The 17,594-nt window shown below is 40.8% G+C and overlaps 1 protein-coding gene across 1 annotated transcript in view; it reads left to right on the top strand.

Moving 5' to 3' along the window:
* The first annotated feature begins 3,896 nt into the window (after nt 1-3,896).
* The window catches only part of RAB4A (RAB4A, member RAS oncogene family), a 57,825-nt gene continuing 44,127 nt past the window's right edge, over nt 3,897-17,594 (top strand). The window contains exon 1 of the mRNA XM_021000446.2: nt 3,897-4,251. Within this exon, the coding sequence (XP_020856105.1) occupies nt 4,221-4,251 (31 nt within the window). The 5' untranslated portion in view covers nt 3,897-4,220. The remainder of the gene's footprint in view (nt 4,252-17,594) is intronic.

Genomic DNA, 17,594 nt, shown 5'->3' with positions numbered 1-17,594 from the left:
TCAAGTTTAGTCTCAAATACTTACTAGCTGTGTGACTCTGAGTAAGTCATTTAACTTCTATCTGCTTCAGTTTCCTCAATTGTAGACAGAAATAATAACATCTACCTCAAAGAGTTGTTGTGAGGATCAAATGAAATAATACTTACGAAGCACTTAGTACGCCCTGGCCCATAGTAGGTACTATATGAATGCTTATTCTCTTCTCTCCACAGGAGAGAAAAATGAGCCTATAGTGAATATACTGGAGCAATATGGAGAAAACTACAAAATAATGATAATTAATAAACATGGATTGATAGACTACATAATGGGCAACTAGGCGACACAGAGGATAGAGTGCTGAGCCTGGAGTCAGGAAGACCCGAGTTCCAATCTAGCCTCAAACACTTACTACCTCTGTGACCCTGGGCAAATCATATAACCCTATTTGCCTCAGTTTCCTCATCTGTCAAATGAGCTGGAGAATGACATGGCAAACCACTCCAGTATCTTTGCCAAGAAAACCCCAAATGGGGTCATGAAGAGTCAGACACAACTGAAATAACTGACCAGAAAAAGCTAGTAGATGACAGTTTCCATATGTGCCCCAAGTGAAATCTCCCCCACCCAGGCTTGCCCTCTTCTTCCTTCCTCTGCCCCCCAACTGAATTTATCTTTAAAAGTTTATTTGAGAGCAAGATTTCTGCCACTTGTTTTCCCCAGGTTTCTGTTCTCTTCTTATCTTCACTCCCTTATTCAGAAAAAAAGGAGCTTGTGAAACTTTATTGAGGGAGTGGCAGAAGGGACTTAGAGAAGAATAGGCTGCTGAGGTAGGAGGATTTAAGGAGGGATTCCTGACAAGCAGATGGAGCAAGCTGGGATAAAAGGGAGGAAAAACAGATAAATGCAAGAGGACAAAGAAAGGATAAAGGAAGATTAGGGTGTATGAGATGGATTCTTAATACTTTTTGGTATCATGGACCCTTTTACCAGATGGGTAAGCTCAGAGATAGCAAACACATAAATATTAACTAAAAAAAAGTTATTAAAAGTGTCATCTGTTTGGTGTCATTGCTACAGACTCCAGAAGGTACTACAAAATTCAGGGAAGTAAGATTTTATTTTTAGAGATACTGGGTTTTAATCACACATCTAAGTAGCAAAGTAATCACATACCATCCTGTAAAAGCCTTAGAAGGCTGATTAAAATTTGATGTGTGAAATAATCAACCACTTGAGAGGGAAAGGAATCACAGAACTAAATAGGAAATTGAAAGAAATCTATCAACGACAGCTGTCCACCAGTAATTATAAAGAAAGAACAGTGGAAAAGAGAACTGGGTTTAGAACCTGAAGTTTAGAGTCTGGATGGACCTACCCGTGTGACCTTAGGCAAATCACAAAGCCTCTCTGTCCTCTCTTCTCATCTGTGTGATGAAGCAGCTTGGACTAGATGGCTTCTGAGATCCCTTCCTGCCCTAGACCTGTGACTCTATGATCTTATGACTTGGATCCAAATCCTTGTTCTGTCACCTAATAACCTGATGACCTTTAGCCAGTCATGCAGGATTGCTAGAAATGTATGTGTGTGTGTGTGTGTGTATACATACATACATACATACATACATACATACATACATACATATATATATACATATACATATATATGGAACCAGTAAATGTCTACTCTATGTTGAAAAATACAAGAACTTGACTCTTTTTTATTTTAAATACATTTCATATTTACCTATCAATTTATATTTGGCCAGATTTAAATTGTAAATAACTTTGAGAAGGCAGAATGAACTTGCTTCATCTTGCTGTTATGGTAAATATTAAACAAGTATCATCTTATAGTGGGTGATGATGACAAAGAAAATATTGTCAAATGTTTTGTGGGAATAATTTTTATCAGTTTGATTTCTTATAATAGAATTCCAAGGATTTAATTATCTTATCTATACAGATGACTCCTATACCTATATAGCCAGCCCTAATCTCTCTCCTGAGAGAGGTGGGGGTCCCACATTACCAAAGTCATCATGTCCAAAACAGAACTTATTATCTTTCCCTCTAAATTTATTACTCCTTCTAACTTTCCTATATCTATCAAAGGCACCACCATCCTTCCAGTCACCCAAGCCTGGAGTGTTATGTGTGTTACAGAGTATGTACAAGTTGATAAGGATCTTATTTAATTGAGATAAAGTTGAGTATGATGCTTCAGATCAGTGAAAGAGAATTTCTGAATTGGTTCCAGTCACTTTTGGAAGAGATACTTGAACAAAAGACACTCCATGGAGGAGAAGGAGAAAGTCTTTGAACTAGCAGACATACATGGGAAGCCAGCCCCATGCATTTCTTTGGACTTGCTCGAAATTCTAGGGAGTGATAGAATGTACTTTTTCTGGGTGAGATTGTTCTTGCTTCCCTAGTCTAAGTTGAGCTTCCTAGATGAAGAACTTTTTCACTTATGTGTATTCTTTGCCATATTTTAATATATATAACTTCTCTAATTTCTATTCGCTGTTTTACTTGGATAAATGTATTTACTCTCCATTTGCTATTTGTGATGGTCTTTTGTGCAATGAGTATTTGGTGAGAAGCTGGTGAATATAAGCTAAGGGCTACAGTCTCCCTTAAAAGCAACCAGGAAATCAGCTTTCCTTTTAAACCCAGATTCACATACCTGATATTTGAGACAGCAGCAGATAAAAATGATTCTGGCCTGATACCTCTCTTGGAGATTAGAGGAGAAATTGACCAGCTGTCTCAGACCTTGCCTGCCCCTTTCTCCAGCTAGCTTTGGGATGGTGCAGGCAAAGCCATCTGCAGAGCAGGGCTAGCCCCCCGATCTTATCTATTCATACCTATGAGTATCTCTGCATTTAGGCCACCTACATGGGAACATATATCCCCTAAAAGGCCTTGAAAGCTCTTCACAACTTGGCCCCAACCTAACTTTCTGGCCTTACTTTACTTTATTTACTTACTTACATTGTGGCCTCTAAGTCATTCTAAGAGGCAAATTGGACAGTCTGTAAACCACATGTCACCCTACATTTGCACTTGCTGGAATGTACTCCCTCCTCACTGCTACCTTTTGGCATCTCTAGCTTCCTTCGTGACTCAGTTTCTAAGTACCACCTTCTACAAGAGGTTTTTCTGGATCCCCTTGCCCATCTGCTAGATCCTTCTCCACCAAAATAATTTTGTATCTGTATATATTTTAATATAACTATATATGAACATGTTGCTTCTCCTCCCCTCCTCTTCTCCCATGAGATCCTTGATAGGGACTATTTTCACTGTCATCTTTTTATCTCCAATGCACCGAACGGTCCCTAGCACACTGTAGACAATAAATACATGTATATATCTTTCTGCTACAACTGAAATACGGCTGCATGGCCTCAGAGCGGCATAGTAAAGGCCAGAACGTGCAAATATTTTTTTGAGTGCCCCAGTCAATGCAAAATATACGGGATACCAAGGCAGGGTACCAGCCCTCACCTTGGGTAATCTCGTTTTAATGGAAGCCGCCTCCTCACCTAAGCTCTTCTCCCAATAGGAGCCTAGTAAGCTTTCCTAGCAGGTTATTCTCCCCCTGTCAGTAACCCACCTAAGGATGGGGCACTCCCTCTTGGGACTCCACCTCTAACCTCCTACACTTGGAGCTTTCGTCCCGGGCGTGTGCAATCCGCCGCCCCTCCCTCCCTTTCCCCGGGTCTCCCGCCGACAGTCGGCCCCGGATGGAGTTCCGCGCACGTGCTCTTTGTTTTGGTGATCCAGGCTTTCGCGCACCGCCCCTTGGCCCTCCCGCCCCTGGTGCGCAGGCGCTAGAGAGGTGGGAGGTCGGGTTTCCCCCTGCTCACGGTCTCCGAGTACTACCTTCCCTCCACCCCTCCCCTCCTCCTCCCCTCCCCAGCCAGTTCGCTCCCCTCCCCGCGCTCTCCAGGGGAGGGAGGGCGGAGAGGTAGGTGGGTGGGCAGTGTGCGCCTGCGCGGAACCCCGCGGTCCGGTCCTGAGCAGGAACGGCTAGGGGTGGCTGGCGGTTGCCGTGGGGACCCGGCCGCGCCCCTCCTTCCCCGCCCACCCCACCAGTTCTACGGGCTCCCTAGCCCCGGTCAGACCTTGCTCTAGCTGACTGACCCCTGCTCCTCCCCTCTCCTTCACCCCCCACCCCCGGCCCCCGAGCTGCAGCCGGAGACCGGGGGAAGAGGCGGCGCCCGCTTCCCAAGATGTCGCAGACGGCCATGTCCGAGACCTACGGTACGGGGAGGCCGGGGCAGCGGGGGGCGCATCCCCCGGCGAGGCCGGGGCCTCCGCGGCGTTGGGGACGTTAACGGCCGCCGCGGGGACCGTCCCCTCCTGCCCGGAGCGGCGCTGTCGCTGAGGGGAGGTGGGGAGCGGCGGGCGGCAGGCGGCTGCGCGGAGGGCGCCCCGGGCCTCGGGCCGGGGGCGTCCGAGTGACCCCTCCCCGGGTCAGCGTCGTGGGGGGCGGGCGAGGCTCGGCCGGGAGGAGCGCCGGAGCTGCGGCGGATGACGGGGTTCAAGAAGGGGCCGCTGTCCACGGACAGCGGCGCTCCCCGGTTCTGCACCCCCGGGTGCGAGCGGTTTACCCGGATTTCCCCAATGTGGAGTTTTTAAGTTTACTTCTAGTTTTGCTCCCGGGCTCGTGGCTCCCCGGGGGTTGGGGAGCCAGTCTAGGACTCACTCTGCCCAGCAGGGCACCTAAGCGGGGCATGGTGGGGGAGTGAATCCTGTTCCCCTAGGCTCTATAACAAGAATGAATCTACACCTCCCCCCTCATTTTTTTGTACTCTTCCCTTCATCTTCCTCCATGTGTAGAGTCTTTCCCTATTCATAAACTTTGATCAGTTTCTCCACGTCTCTAAGGCCAGCCAACAACAACAGTTGTGCATCTTGGATGAATTGATCTCTTTGATTAGCCACCTGTTCAGGTAGATCGTCACACTTTGGGATTTGGATTTTGGTCACCATAGAAAAAAGGATAGTGTTCTAAAGTACAAAATTTGCCATGGTAAATTAGTTTGTGGGGGACCTGTTCTGGAACCAGTGTGCTGTTTTAAAGGATTATAGGTTAGTCTGGATACTGGAATGGCACCTTCCCGCATTATTGAGGTGCTTTTAGATTGTTGTATAATGTTTGAAGGCATAGGAATCCCTTTTAAATCTGATAGTTATTTTGCTCTGTATTAGTTTCTGGTGGTTTTAGAGGTTGTGACTGGTTTGTCCAACTCCTGTCTTGATGACAAACGGGTGGTAGATTCCACAAATAAGCTCGCTCTCTCTCTTTCTCTTTTTTGTTTTGTTTTGTTTTGCCAACTAGCATTGATTGGTTCTGTAATTCTTAGCACCCTCTTCCCACTCTGTCTGTGGAACTACAGGATTAAGAAGTCCTGTGGTATTCTTATGTTTCATAGATCACAAGATTTAGATCTGGAAAGAACCTAACAGATCATCTACTCCAACCCCCTCTTTTTACAGAAGAGGAAACTGAAGCCCAGACAAGTTAAATAAATTGCCCAAATTCACACATGTACAAAACCTCAGAGATGTTATGTGAACTAAGGTTCTCTATGGCTTTTCATTATACCTTGTAGCCAATCAAAATTTTTCTTCATCTAGAGGCCAACCTCCTGATGATAGCTAGATCCATTTTTAGCAGACCCAGAGGAAAGCATTCGATTCGTTGGAGAGATTCTCTATGCAGAATTTACAGAAACACATGGACAAGAAGTACACAAGATGAGAAAGTGTAGGTTGCATTCCTGAGTGGATGAGATCTTAGATCTCTTGAAATAGTCTTAATTTACTTCCCTTTAATTCTACGTACTACATTTTTATTGAATTGGAGCAAAGGATATTAGGAGTAGGAGAGTCAAAGTGAAATGATAATGTGAATTGTGAATGATTTAGTGAAGCAAAGATGGAGAAAGAAGGGAGGTTCCACAGGAAATACAGGGTTTGTTTTTGTTCTTAAGTAAAAACTGAATACAGTATTCCAAATATAATATAACTGTTTGACATCTATTCCTTTACTCTAGTCACATTTAATTGAATTCAGATTTAATATTTGCTGTTTAAGTTACGTACAAATCTTTCATTTCATATTCATATTTTCCTTATCTACTATCATCCTTATAATCTATAATTTACTTTTCCTGTTTGCTTTTTTATGTTAGAAAATGAATTTTGAAAGGGAAAATAAGGTGGTTGAAAATATCATCTGGAAAATAGGAAGTAAAAAATGTTTAAGAACCTGCCTTGACTTAACATTGCCCTTATCAGCGTAATACCAGGCAAAGAGAAAACAGAATTTTTTTTTCCTGGGAGGTTATCATCAAAAGATCATGGGATCATAGATCTAGAGCTGAAAGGAACCTTGGCTACCAGTTGCCATCCTTTCATTTTACAGATGAGGAAACTGAGACCCAGAGGAAGTTAAGTGATTTGCTTCAGGTTACTAGAGGTTGTAAGCATGAGAAATGGCTACTAGGATTTAAGTGCTTACTGTGTGCTAAATTCTGGAGATACAAAGAAAGGTAAAAAACAGTTCCAGCTGTCAGGAAGCTCATAGTCTAACGAGGAAGACGATGTACAAACAACTCTGCATAAACTAGACATATACAGGATGAGTTAGCAATTTTCTCATAAGGAAGGCAGTAAGATTAAGGGGGACTGGGAAAGGCTTCTGGAAGAAGCCAGGGAACCTGGGAGTTGGAGTTGAAGAGGAAGAAGGCTCCAAACATGGGACAGCCAGTGAAAGAGTTTATTAAATGGGGGTGGAGAAGGTGATATGGTCAGACTTGTACTTTCGAAAGATTATCAGTTTGATAGCTGAGTGGCAGATAGATTGTTGGAGTGGGGATAGACTTGAGGTAGGGAGACCAATCAGCAGGCTATTGCAGTAGCCCAGGCATGAAATGATAAAGGCCTATATCAGGATGGTGATAGTGTCAGAGAGTAGAACAGGATGTATATGAGAGATGTTTGGAAGATAGAATGGACGGGCCTTGGTAATTGATTGTGGATATGGGGGGGGGTGAGTGAGAATGAAGAGTCAACATGTTGGGTTGTAAACCTGGATGATGGTGGTACCTTCACCAGTAATAGGGAAGTTAGGGAAGAGGGGTACATTTGGGGGAAAAGATATGATAATTTAATCCAGGGGAGCTATTAAGATCACCAAGCAAAATAGTACAGAGGGAGAGAAGAGGACCCAGAACAGAGCCATGGGGGATCCCCACCTTGGTGGGTGTGACTGGATGAAGGAGCTATCAGACAAGTAAGAAGAAAACTTGGAGAGAGTAAAGTTGAAGCAACCTAGAAAGAAGAGAGTATCAAGAAGAAGAGAGGTTGGTTGATAGTGTCAGTGACTGAAGAAGTCAAGAAAGGTGAAGATTGAGAGAAGGGTAAAAAAAGTTTCAATTGAATGATGAGGTTGGAAGCCAGACTGCAAACACTTCAGAAGATGGTAAGAAGAAAGGAAGTGGAAATACCTATTGTAAACAACCTTCTCAAGTAATTCAGGCATGAAAAAAGAGAAGAGAATATGACTGACGGACAAAGTGAGGATTTTTTGAGAATGAGGAGTTGTGGCCATGTTTGTAGGCAGTAGGGAAGCAGCCAGTAGAGAGGAACCAATCAAAAATTAGTGAGAGTGGTACTGTTGGTAGGACCATTCTGCTGGAGAAGATGGGATGGAATGACATCACTTGTAAATGTAGAGAGTATTGCCTTGGCAAGGAGAAGAACCACAGCTTCATGTGAGATAGGGTGAAGGAGGAGATATAAGCAGAAGACATCTAATGGTGAGTTGCCAATGACCTCAATTTTTTCACTGGAATATGAGGTAGTGTTCTCAGCTGAGAGGATGAGGAAAGGAAGAGCCAAGGGAAGTTTAGGGAGGGATGAAAAGACTTGGAAAAGCTACTTTGGTGAATGATATAGTAAATTGATTGGGAGGTATAAGAGGATTGTCTTGCTACAGTGACACCCAGTTGAGATTATGTAACATAAATTATAGAGGACCCATCCATCATGGTTTCATGATTTTCTCTGGCTTCTGTTCACCAGAGAAGGCAGTAGCCAGTGGGGAGTAATCCAAGTATGAGGTTAAGCAGGCAAGATCTTCCATAGGATAAAAGGACAAGAGACTCAAAAGAAAAGGGCAGTTTACAACGTATAATGGTCAGAATGAGAAAGGGAAGAGAGTATAGCCAGTATAGAAGTGATGACCGGGGCAAAACTGAGGAGGGGAGTGATTGGAAGTGATGGTCAGGAAGAAGAATAGGATTTGGAGTTGTGCAGTAGAGGGAGAGATGTAATGACAGCAGATGATCAGAGTTCATGAACATGTGTGTGGCACATTTGTGGGTGATAGCAAGATCAAGGGTATGGCCATCTTTGTGTAGCTGTAGTGGAATGGAGGAGTAAGTCATGGGAATTAATAAGTTGAGGAATCTGGAGGTTAGTGTATTTGAGAGAGTATCAATGTTGAAGTTCCCTAGTATGAGGGTAGGGGTTCAGATCCACTGACTCCAGAGCCAGTATACATTTTCACTATACTATGCTGCCTTCCCAGTGATAGCATTCATTTAGGTAGATAGATTGATAAAGTATTTATTATGTGCTAGGCACTACGATAAGCACTGGAGACAAATATGAGCCAGAAAGATAGTCCCTGCCCTCAAAGAGTTTACAATCTGCTTCAAAAAGACAGCATGTGACAGGTTGCTAAGCAAGGGGAAGGCTATACTGTGTGGGGCTGGCCTGGAAGTGGCATGGTAGCTTGATTCCCACCAAGGCATAATTGAAAGCTCACTAATCAAAGCTCTGCATCTCAGAAGTAGTGTTTAAAGTTCTTTGGAGAGATGAGGATGAGTTCAGGCAGTACGGTATAGCCTTAGTCAAGAAGGCTGTATGTATGATGTAAGTGTACTGCAAATTATGTTAACTCACAGGTTCATTTTCTCTTCTGTAAAATGAGAATATTTGCAAACTTCATAATAGGATTTTTTGTGCAAAATAAAATAATTTTGTTTACAATGCACTTTATTTAGGTATATCTATTTCATTTTAAACACAGTTACCGGTTTTTCATTTTCGGTGGCCTAAAATGGTGGTGATTATTTTAGAAGCCACTTTTGCTTGTTAACCAAAAGAGCAATAATCAGTCAACAAGTATTAAATGCTTACTATGTAGAAAGCATTATGCTAAGCACTGGGTATACAAAGAAAGGTAAAAAACAAGGTCTCTGCCCTCAAGGAACACATTCCAGTGGGAAGAGACTGTATTTGAACAACTGTGTATATATAAGATACATACATACATATATATATATAATATATATATATATAATATATGTATATATACATATATATAAGATACATACATACATATATATATATTATATATATATATATAATATATGTATATACATATATATATAGTTGTTGAAAGGCAATTTCTGAAGGAAGGCCCTAGCAGTTTATGAAGGGAGCAGCCCTGGCAGTTTATGAAGGGAACAGAGGAGGGAAGGCCATTTGAACTGTCTTAAAGGAAGTCGGGAAGTAGGTGGGAGTGAGGAGGAAAATATTGCAGACATAGGAAATAACCAGTGTGGAGGTATAGTGAGGAGATAGAATGCAGTGGAAGAAAGAAGGAAAAAAGGTGTTTGGTGGATTGTAAAGTAATGGAGGAGAGTAAAGTGTAAGATCTCCTGGAAGATAGGGAAGCCAGGTTGTAAAAGGTTTTAAATGCCAGAGAGCATTTTCTGTTTGATCCTGCAGGTAATCAGGAGCCACGAGACTTAATTAAAAGGATAATATAGTCAGATGTATGCTATATGCTGTAGATTCCAGTATAATATTATGAAAAGCTAGAGTTTATGTGTGATCTGTATATTGCACTAAATCTTGTGATTTAATTGGTATAGAACAGAGGTGTCAAACAGGCTAGCATTCCAGAGTGCCTGCTAGAACCAGATTGCAATGTAATTAGGAAATATTTAACAAAATAAATAAAAATATGATAAAATCTACATAATGTTAATATATGGCTTTCTGAGTCATTATATTAGAGATGAAGAAATTCTTACAGTGTAAATCTGAAACTGCTTTGGAGCACTGATAGATGAAATAACATGCCCAAGTCATACAACCAGTACTGAACACAGGTCATCCACACTCTGTCTACTTTCATGCTTCCTCTCTGGTCTGAATATAATTAGCCTAAAATAAGAATCCTTAATTAGTGCTAACCAACAGAAAAACAAACTTGGTGAGTTTATAGGATTGTGGATTTATAGGTGAAAAGGGATTTAGAGTTTATCTAATTCAACCTTTTCATTTTGCAGATAAAGAGGGCTAGAAGGGGGAATGAAAGAGAATAAGTATATAGCACCTACTATGTGCCAGGTACTGTGCTTTTTTATGATGATCTCATTTAGTCTTAACAACTCGGCAAAGCAGGCACTATTATTATCCCCAAGCAAGAGGTTATGTGATTTGCCCAGAGTCAAACATCTATAACAGTCTGAGGCCAGATTTGAACTCAGATCTTCTTGACTCCAGACCCAGCACTTTATCCACTATACCATCATCTGCTTAGAGAGGGGAAATAAATTTCCCATGGTTGCATGGTTAGAGGTAGGATTTGAACTTAGGTCCTCAGAGTCCAAATCCAACACCCTTTCACTGTACCATACTGTTAAACTTAGGAATTTTTCTAGGAGCATCAAGACCTCTAGAAATACAGAAGGATCCAGATTGTTCTTGGGTAAACTCGGGTCGCTATACTCATCAGGCAAATAATGGAATCATAGATCTTAGAGGTTGAAGAGACCTTGTGAGATCATTTGGTTCTTTGAGACTAATAGCTCAAGTGACCCAAGTGTCTGGAAAGGGGATAATAATAATAATAATAAGTATGTGATTGAGAATAGTTGGGGAAATTAAAAGTATCTAGGTATTATGATTCTTCTAGCAAACTTAGCAGTGTACAGTTATCCCTTCCACATCGTGACTTTTCCCATCGCAATTTCGATTGCTTGTGAGTTGGCATTAAAATTAAATGGGAATTTTTTGAGAGTTTTGCAGAAGCCAGAAACGATGCTTGAAGGCCAGCAGATGACACAAAGCCAATGGCCAAATATTTAATCCAGATTTTACAATAAGGTACTGTAAATACTCTATCGAAGAAAAAGAAAAAAATTCAGACTTCTCTGGTACAAAGGGAGGGTCAAAAAATTTTACTCAGATTTTCCAGATCAAAGGGGCTCAGCGCACCTAACCTGACCTCCACCATGTGACATGGAAGGGATAACTGTAGTTACGCTTTAGAGTTTGCTACCTATGGAAATAATATAAAAGAAATTTTGTTGCTGCTATAGTTTCTGGTCCTACATTGTTTTTTGTGACCTGTTTTTATGATTGTTTAGTAATATTAACATTTTGAGTATTCTTGGAGTTTTTACTAATTCATTTCAACATACATTGATTGAAACCTATCTGTGACTTGAGTCCTAGGAAATTGCTTGAGGCATATAAAGGTTAAGTGACTTGCCAGAAGTCACATAGCTAGTGTCAAAGGTGAGTGTTTGAGTCCAGTTCTTCTGCCTCCAAGCACAGCATTCTGTCCACTGTGCCACTGCAAAAAGTTATCTTTTTAAAATGTGTAATTAAGAGAGCTGAGTATTAAGTGTGTAAGTCAGTGGATATTTGTTACATTTGTCCTGGACTTGAAAGCAGGAATTGAGGGAGGCACTATATTTTAGGAAAATCATATCAAAGGCATAGAGACTCACATGAGCTAGCTCGACTAGTATGAAAGGTTTGTAACTAGAGGAAGTGGTATAGGAGAAAGATCACTGGATGAGTATGGAGATGATCTTTTACCTTCCTAGGGCATGTTTCTAAAACGTAACAGAGAGCTTTGAGTTAGAGCCAAGGTGACAGAGTTAAAGGAAGCTCCTTTCCAGGAACTTCTCCTAACAGATCTAAAAAATGCACTAGATTGAATCCTGATGGGGATGTCCAGAAAAAGAGGGCATCCTTTGTCCAGCCCACTTTGGCCTAGGGAGATAGAGGTCTAGAGACACTGGGAACTTCATCAGACAAGGAGCATGCTGTGCCCAGGGAGAGGCTGTGCACCAGGGCAAGAGGAGACATCAGACATCCAGACCCATCTATGACTGAGATCAGGTGCCAGTTGTTGGCTTTGTTGCTCACTACCCAGTCCCTGTTTGCAGGTCAGTGGCAGAGTGAGAAGGGGACCTATGCACCACAGTGGCATTTCCAGTGGGGAAGCCCTGGACACCCTACTCTGGGCAGCATACAGAGAAAAGTTCAAAAGCCACTAAGTAGCAGCACCAACAGCAGCAGTGGTATAGCTTAGATTTTAGACACAAAGTGAAGTCTGACTTGCAACTTCTAGCCTAGCCTGCAGAGGAATAATCAGGATATCCTGGACCAAAAGGGAACCTACAATTCTGCCACCGTGAACCAATAGAACTTTCCAGTTGGCAAATAGGAATAGAATCCAACAGCGGTCTACTGTAGCTCAGACTCAGGTCAGGAACTTGCAATGGTCAGACCAGAGCAGGCCACAGACTTTGCCCTGGATCTGGCTACTTTGGGTGCACTTGAAGCTTTCTGGTCCCCAGCCTGTCCCTGAGATATTAGATTAACACAGCATTCAGTATCCCAAGAATGCAACAACAGAACTAGCCCAGGCCTTCCCTCCAGAAGTGAGGCAACAGAAGTGCCCTAACATCAAGTCCAAAGTCAGGAAGTGGGCTGGAAGAATGGCCAACCAAAAAAAAGAACCTCACCATAATTAGCTATCATAATGTCAGGGATACTCAAGATATAAACAGAAGAGAATGACTCTAAAACCTCTATAAGCATTGCTTAGAGAAAACACCAGCTTGGTCACAAGCTCAACTAGAATTCCTAGAAGAGATGAATCAAGAGTTTTGGAGTTTTTTTTAAGAGTTTAAAAAAAAGTTTTTTTTAAATAAATGGAATGAGAGCACTTGAGAGGAAAAATGGAAATGAGAGCTATAAAAAAAATTGGAAAGGGAATTAACAGCTTGCTACTATGTGAGATAGAAAACCTTACCCAAGCAACAAACTCCCTGAAAATTCAAATGGATTAATTAAAAGCCAATGACTCTAAAAGCCCCCACATATACATATATGTGTGTGTGTGTGTATATATTATATGTACACACACATATAAATACATATGCACACACATAAGTGTATATATGCATATATTAAAGTCAAAAGGCTGAAAAATGGAAAAATATTTAAGATATCTCATGACAAAAATAACTGACCTAGAATTAGAAAAGAAAAGTTAAGAATCATGGGCCTATCAAAACAACATGACCAATAAAAGAGCCTGGACATCATATTTCAAGAAATCTTAAAGTAAAACTGCCAAGATCTCTTTGAAGCAAAGGGCAAAGTGGAAATAGAATCCTCTTGTCACCTCCTAAAGGAAATCCCAAAATGAAAACTCCCAGAAACATCATAGCCAAAATCTCAACCTTCCAGGTCAAAGAAAAAACATACTGCAAGCAGCCAGAAGGAATCCAGGTATCAAAGAACCACTTTCAGGATCATACATGATTTAATAGCCCAGAATAATTTATCCCAGAAAAAACTGAATATAATGCCACAGCAAGAAATAATTTTTAATGGCAGAGAAGAGCTTGGTCACAATCTCAACTAGAATTCATAGTGAAAAAATAGGGAGCATTTCTAGTGAAAAAACCAGAGATGTGGAGAAAGTTGAAGTGCAAACACAGGAATGAAGAGAAAGATAAAAAGGTAAACATGAATGAATATAAAGAATTAATATGAACATAAAGAATTAAACAAGTATAAACTGCTTACATTCAAATATGGAGAGATGATGCATATGTCCATTCTGATCCTTATCACCATCAGATTTCATAGAGGGAATCAAGTTAGACAAGGCCTGGAAGTGGTTCTGGTATGTCTTGATGATCTTAAGAATGGAAAGAGAAGGAAATAGGAAACACTGGGAGGAAAAAGGAAGGTGGAAGGTTAGGGGAAATTATCTCACATAATGTGGGTGCACCAGTAGACAAGGAAAAGGAAGAGTGACTGATATTTGAACCTCAGACTCTTGGAGTTCCTGAGACTCACTTGAACTGGTCAAAAGAAAGAATACACACACACACACACACACACACACACACACACACAGAGTTGGATACAGAAATACATTTGACTTAACATGGAAATAGGAAGGATAGAGGTGAAGGGGAATTGGAGAGTATATTAAGGGAGGGATTATTAGTTCTAAGCAAAACAAATTCTCAGGATGTACAAAAATATTTATAGCTTTATTCAAGGTGGCAAAGAATGGGAATCTGAAGGGGTGTCCATAAATTGGGGGATGGATAGACAAGTTGCGTTACATAAATGTTAATAGAATGCTATTGTGCTGAACTCTTATCCACATAATAACCAACTGGGATTGCAGAGGACTGATGATAAAATATGCTACCCACTTCCTTATAGAGAGGTCAAGCACTCAGTTGCATACAAATATTTTTTAGAATTTGGCCAGTGTGGAAATTTGGTTGGATTGACTATACATGTGCATGAGGTAGGGGTGGGGGTAGGAGTGGTGTTAGGGTGAGAGAGTGAGAAGGCAGATCTTGGCTAATTAAAACAAACAAATATATGTGTATGTGCATACATAACATAGAGACACACAGGGATAAGACTTGGAAACTTTGATGTATACAATGACCAGCCTCAATTCCTGAGGACTCATGATGAAACATGCTGCCCACTTCCTGACAGGGAGCATATCAAAACTTTTTTTAAGACATGGTCAGTGGGAAAGTTTGTTTTGCCTTATTATACATGGTTGTAATAGGGTTTGTTTTTCTTGTTTTCTCAGTGGGAGGAAAGACAGATTACAGGGGGAAAGTAGTGGGAGAAAGAGAAGGCTGATTTTTATTTGATAATAAATTTTAATTTCAAAAAAGAAAAAAATCTTCCAAGACTTTATTAAATTAAGTGACTTTGGTGATTCATTTGAGGACAAATGATACTCTGGGACAAACCTGAGAAGTATTACCATTGATTTTGAAGTCAAAGAGAAGAAACTAAAGACCATGGGAACTCTCATTCATTGTGTTTGTCTCACTATTGCACATTAAAGGGATGAAAAATAGAAATGGTAATTTGGGGAGTGAAAAGCTAAGAAGGTAATATCTGTGAATGGAATTGTGATTTGTGGACCACTAGAAATACTATAATATAAGACTGACAGATTCCTGGCCAGATGATAGTACACTTAACAAAGGCTGGTAAGAATGTAATTACCAAGTGTCTTGCAAATCTAATCAAAAGACTCTTAAGCTGAAGGAATGGGGGGGGGGGAAGAGGACTGTCTATGCCTATTTCCCAAGTTAACTATCATTGAGAGCAGCCACAAAGAAGGAAGAACAGTGACTGAGACACCTATAAGTCAAGTCAAGAAAACAAAATATTTATTAAGTACTTTCTATGAGCCAGACGCCACTAAGCTCCATAAATTCACAAGAGACAAATAAAAAAAAAAGAACCAGTGGCCACAAATATTTATACACAAATGCCCAATGTTTAGGCAATAAATAAGAGGAGCTAGGGATCTTAATGCAAAGGGCAAATATTGTCTCAGAGGTACTATTGAGACTTAGTGTGATGAAACCCATAACTGGACTATTGCTTTGGATGGGTGTACATTATTCAGAAGAAATAGGATAGGTAAAGGGAGGTGATAGAGGGGTAGGATATACATTAGAAAGGCAGAGTCTACAGGAAATCTAGGAGCCATTGTAGGGGCAGCATGATATACCTGAGTGTTAGGGTGCAGCTCAGAGGATGGAGAAATAGAAGTGACAGAGGAAATAAACGAGTTTGGGAAACATCACAAGCCTAGCACAGAGGTATCGTATAGTAATGATGGGGGGGGGGAGTGTCAGTTATGTAAAACATCAGCTTGAGCTCTTGGTCACAAAAAGAAGAGCTAGTAACTTCTTTACTTGCCTTAGTGTTAATTTCATCCTTCAAATGTTGGAGGACGTAGCAAGAAGAAATTCCATTCTGAATCTGATTCTCACATGGAGGAACTGGTTGCTGGGATGGAACTTATGGGAACCTTTAGAAGAAGTAACTGCTTCATCTTAAAGTTCATAATAAAGTAGAAGGAACCTGAGCATAGTCTGACATTCATCCTAGCTTTTGGAAAATATGTTTCACAGGTACAGAAGATATATGCAGTTCCATGGATTAAAATGCTTCAGGGGAAGTCAGATGAGCATGGATTGGAGATGTTCGAGAATGAAATTCTGAAGATATAAAGGGAAACAATTTCAGATTGGAAGAAAAATAGAATTTGTCCTAAGAGACCAATGTCAATGAAGAGGGAACTTATGTACCAACTTAGATTTTTAAAAGAAATGTATAGAAAATGCAGAAATAGCCAACTAAAATAGAAGATGAATATAAGATGATAGCACAGCCCTGTAAAAATAATGTTAGGAAAGCTAAAGCTCAGAAGTAGCTGAGACTGGCAAAGTAAAAAAAAAAACTAAGAATGGGAGAAAGACTTTGATGTTTTGTTTTTTAACTATATTGGGAGAAAAAAAGAGTATCAAAGAAGGGGTGGGTGAGGCCATGATAATTGAGAGCAGAGACAAGGCGGGGCTGCTTAACTTTTTCTGTTGTCCATGCAAAGGAAAATGACTTTTACACTGCAAATGTACAGAAATAACTAATAGTTGATACCCAAAATAAGTAATGAGACAATAACAACACTTAATTCGCCTGATAAATTTAAGTCACCTGACTGGATAGACTATATCCTTAGGTCCTGAAGGAAATAGTAGATGTGATTGCTGACTAATCAGGGATGTTTGATAGACCACAACATTGGGAAAAGGCAAATGTTCTAACTTTGAAAAAAGGAAAGATAAAAAAGTGCGGACTTCAGGGGTGGGGAACCTGTGGCCTGAAGGCCACATATGGCCCTCTAGATCCTCTGTTGAGGTCCTTTGACTGAATCCAAACTTCACAGAATAAATCCCCTTGGTTTATTCTATGAAGTTTGGATTCAATCAAAGGGCTGCACTTGAGGATCTAGAGGGCCACATATGGCCTCGAGGTTGCAGGTCTCCCACCCCTACTGTAGACCAATGAGCTTGACTTATCTTCTTGGAAAAATTCTAGAACAGATCATTGAGGAGGTTTCTGGTGAAGGGAAGCAGTGATCACAAAAAGCCAACATGGCGTCATCATGCCAGACTAAATTTCATTTTTTGATAAACTTTCTAAATTAGTAGATGAAGGGAATACCATAGCTATAGTATATCTAGATTTTGATAAATTTACTCATATTATTCTTATGGAGAAGATGGAGAGATGGATTAGATGATAAAATAAGCAGATGGATTCAGAATTCACTGTAGGGATGGACACAGTTAGTAGTTAGTAGGTCAATGTCTACGTGGTAGAGAATCTCCAGTGAAGTGCCCCAGGGATTTGGGCTTGTAGTT

The sequence above is a fragment of the Phascolarctos cinereus genome, unplaced genomic scaffold, assembly GCF_003287225.1.
Source record: "Phascolarctos cinereus isolate Bilbo 61053 unplaced genomic scaffold, phaCin_HiC Scaffold_5;HRSCAF=322, whole genome shotgun sequence".
Classification (NCBI taxonomy): Eukaryota; Metazoa; Chordata; class Mammalia; order Diprotodontia; family Phascolarctidae; genus Phascolarctos; species Phascolarctos cinereus.
This window is presented reverse-complemented; position numbering and strand designations above follow the sequence as displayed.